This window comes from Henckelia pumila, chromosome 4 (assembly GCF_033568475.1).
Source record: "Henckelia pumila isolate YLH828 chromosome 4, ASM3356847v2, whole genome shotgun sequence".
NCBI lineage: Eukaryota > Viridiplantae > Streptophyta > Magnoliopsida > Lamiales > Gesneriaceae > Henckelia > Henckelia pumila.
The window spans coordinates 129,618,267-129,622,179 of NC_133123.1; the positions used below are offsets into that span (position 1 = coordinate 129,618,267).

The 3,913-nt window shown below is 32.4% G+C and overlaps 1 protein-coding gene across 1 annotated transcript; it reads left to right on the forward strand.

Annotated features, from left to right (window-relative positions):
• The first annotated feature begins 970 nt into the window (after positions 1–970).
• Positions 971–3,328, forward strand: LOC140867157 (caffeic acid 3-O-methyltransferase 2-like). Its single transcript, XM_073272235.1, has 4 exons — positions 971–1,362; positions 1,592–1,902; positions 2,003–2,067; positions 3,038–3,328. Exons 1-4 carry the CDS (start codon positions 971–973, stop codon positions 3,326–3,328), a joined length of 1,059 nt encoding a protein of 352 aa, XP_073128336.1.
• Positions 3,329–3,913: the final 585 nt, after the last annotated feature.

Here is a 3,913-nt window from a genome sequence, read left to right on the forward strand (position 1 = left end):
TTCATTTAAACATTATTTTAGTTTAGCATTTTAAAAGATTAGCAATACTAAATTATCAAGAAATATTTTACTATAAAATCAATGAGTTTGAACAAAATCAATTTAGCATTCATTAGTCAATTCCTATATGCATGATAGCACCGAATTTGATGCATGCCATCCATAGCGAATCAAGAATTCTTGGATTGAAGTTACAACTTTTTTATTAATTTTATAAGGCTGCAAATGCATGACTGATTCATGCACTCTTTTGTTTAGGTCCATGTATTCGTCTCAAAATAACTAACACGACGTAATTCACTAAGCCAAATTCACGCCACTATGCTGTAGAAATTAATTTGTATGGAGCCATAAAATTCCATAGAGAGCGAAATTTCATATTGTTAATTTTCAAAACACAATTAAAATAAATAGTAATATTAAATAAATTTTAATTGAAAAATTGTGTTCTTGAATCGGGGGATGAGCTAGTGGTTTTTTTAAGAAAATTGAAATATAAAAATTACTGAGACCATTAAGGGTTCTGAGTTCTGACATCAAAAGAGGCAGAATGTTAAAATTATTTTGAATAATAAATATTTCTTAATAAAATAAGGCTAAGGAGAAGAAATTGAGAGGAGTTTGAGGGTACCTCCGTCTCTGCATCATATTAATATATTAATTAATATATATATATTCAATATGCAAACAAATAATTAATCATTTAGTCAAGTAATACGTTCCAAGTCCACCATTCAAAAAAAAAATAATACGTTCCAAGTCCACACATGTGCAAAGGGGAAAATTCAGACGAGGAGAATGTAAGTGTTGTTTTATACTTTCTGTAAGGGCCACTGTACAAAATTTCCTTCAAATTTATATATAATATGTGCATATGCACACCCCAACCCACACCACTTCCTAGCAATTGTTCTCAAGCACTTGAACCAATTAATTAATTATTTAATTCCCTCTAATTCAATTTCTCAAAATGGAGGTAATTGCAAAAGAGGATGCTTCTTTGTTATTCGCCATGCAGCTAGCCTCTGCTTCTGTGCTACCTTATGTCCTAAAAGTGGCGCTGGAGCTAGACCTCCTCGAACTCATGAAGAAGAAGGGGCCCCACGCCTTTGTTTCGTCGGCCGAACTTGCCGCCGAAATTCCAACCACCAATCCGGAGGCGCATAATTCGGTGGACAGAATCCTCCGCCTGCTCGCCAGCTATTCCATTTTGAATTGCAAAGTGAAGACGCTGCCCGATGGCGGCGTCGAGCGGCTGTATTCCTTGGCTCCGGTATGCAAGTTCTACACCAAGGATGATGATGGATTTTCGCTGGCCCCTTTGTTGTTCATGCTACTTGACAAGGTTCACTCGGAGACTTGGCAAGTAACATTTTATAAGTAATTCTAATATTTGAGTTTCTGTTTATACTTTATATAGATATGCATGTGAAGACATAGTGCATGTCCAGTACTTATTGGATATACTGGACGTCAACTGATCATAATAAGTGCTCACGGTGGATGCTCGAATATTATCACATCAAATTAAATCAATTATATATATGCATATAAATATTAATCATTAAGAATTGTATGGATGTATACATAGGTACCACCTGAAAGATGCAATTCTGGAGGGAGGAGTTCCTTTCGACAAAGCACATAAGATGAATATGTTCGAGTACACGCACACAGATCCTAGTTATAACAAGGTTTTTAATAGTGCCATGTCCAATTTTTCGACGATTTTGATGAAAAATGTAGTCGACAAGTATGATGGATTCAAGGGTCTGGGGACTTTGGTGGATGTGGGAGGTGGAATCGGTGTTTCACTGCACATGATCCTAACCAAGCATCCAACTATAAAGGGAATTAATTTCGATTTGCCACATGTTATTCGAGACGCATCATCTTATGCAGGTATATATATAAGTATTTTTATAAAGTGTCATGAATGAGAGGTAGATGGTTGATTGACGTGAAACTTAAGTAATTGGCCGGCATTTTTTAATGTATTCAGGCGTGGAGCACATTGGTGGAGACATGTTTGTTCGTGTTCCCAAAGGCGATGCCATTTTCATGAAGGTCAAGTTGTTTTTATCCACGTTTTCTTGTTATGTGTACATAGAGGCTTTTATAAAAATTACGGGCTCTATTTAATTAGAAAAATATCTCAAAACTCTTTTAAAATTCTTGCTTTTCAACCTACAATTGTTTGTCTTCTTAAAAAAATTTAATAATTTTTTTTTATTTTAGTATTTATTGTGCAGTTTTATAGGTGTCAAAATTGAACCCGACCCGAGTTGACCAAAAAAATATCGGATTAAAGTTGAGGTTTTTGAGTTCGGATCAGATCGGGTTGGGCCCAAAATTTGAGCCAAAAATATTAATCGGGATGGGTCGGATTTGCTGGGTCAACCCGAGATGACCCAATTTTTTTTAAACTTATTTATAGAATTAAAAAAATGTTGACTATATTTTTATATATTGTATGTTTGAAAGAAAAATATTGCATATTGTAACATAGATTTTCATCACGTAATAATTATTTTGTAAAATTTTGATTTTTAAAAATAATTGTTTATTTTGTGTAATAAGTATATTTTAAATTTTTTAAAATTAAAATTCCAAAATTAAATGATATATAAGAGAGATTTTGTTATTATATATTTAAATCAAAATATATTGATTATTATGATGTGTATTTAATTATTTTGTTAAAAAAAATCAAAAATACAAAAATCAAACAGGGTTGGTTTGGGTTAATCGGGTTAGTTGGGTTCAGGCCTGTTTTAGTTGGTTTGGGTTGATCAGGTTAGCTGGGTTCATTAAAGCATTTTTTTAACATGACAAACAATTGAATTTTGAAAAAACTATTTTTTTAAAAAAATATATAATTTTTTAATTTAATATAACGTGTAACCCTTTATGTAACATTCTATGTACACATGTCATTATCTTAAATATTAAAACAGCACACCCTTATGATTATTTTTTTTAAAAAAAATGGACTGATTAAATTTCTTTTTGTTATCATATATATATTTATCCACAGTGGATTCTACATGACTGGAGCGACACACATTGCATAAAAATATTGAAGAGATGTCACGAAGCAATTCCCAATAATGGAAAAATAATTATTGTGGAGCGTGTCCTTCCAGAGAACCCAAAGGAAGGGCTTATATGTAATTTCCAAATTGATGTGGTTATGCTGGCGTGTACTCCCGGTGGGAAGGAGAGGACAGAAAAGGAATTTCATGCACTGGCAAAGCAAGCTGGATTCAAAGAATCTCGAATAGTTTGTTGTGCTCCCCCACAGTGCACTTTAGAGTTTTATAAATAAATAGATTATAGATATATTAATATTAATATATTATAAATAAATAAATAAATAAATATGGATTGACAAAGATAATTTCCGTTCTAAAATAAAACTTTGTGTTTTCTGTTGCTATTGAATATCACTTACGAACATGAAATGAAAGGCTAATATTGAAGCACTTTTGGGCTGGGGGGAGGGCTTGAACTTAAAGTAAAAAATTATATTTTATTATCAAAAGATTATATATATATTATACTGTTCAAAAGAGTTGAGCTCTACGATATTTTGAAACATAAAATTAATTTATAATAGAATCTACATCTATATCCTTAACTAAATCTCGTTCAATATAAAGTGTCCAACAACTGACAAGAAAGTCATCTTCCATTTTATTGCGAAGTGCCGTCTTCACATGCTTCATTGCTGAAAATGCTCGCTTGGTAGTTGCGGTAGAAACACGTAATGTCAAAATAAGATGAATGACCGCTTAATTCGGTATTTACTAGCAAGTAAACTAGGTCAAGTAACAGTAAAGTGGACAGAGAGTCCAAGTATCGATCTCACAGGAACTGTTGTCAATTCCCAAGAATTAATTATTTATGTTAA

Excerpts from the sequence above, each read along its gene's own strand:
- LOC140867157 (XM_073272235.1), top strand. The coding sequence starts at position 971 with ATGGAGGTAATTGCAAAAGAGGATGCTTCTTTGTTATTCGCCATGCAG. Across the intron at positions 1,903-2,002 it reads AGACGCATCATCTTATGCAG|GCGTGGAGCACATTGGTGGA; the intron begins GTATATATATAA and ends TAATGTATTCAG. Across the intron at positions 2,068-3,037 it reads GCGATGCCATTTTCATGAAG|TGGATTCTACATGACTGGAG; the intron begins GTCAAGTTGTTT and ends ATTTATCCACAG.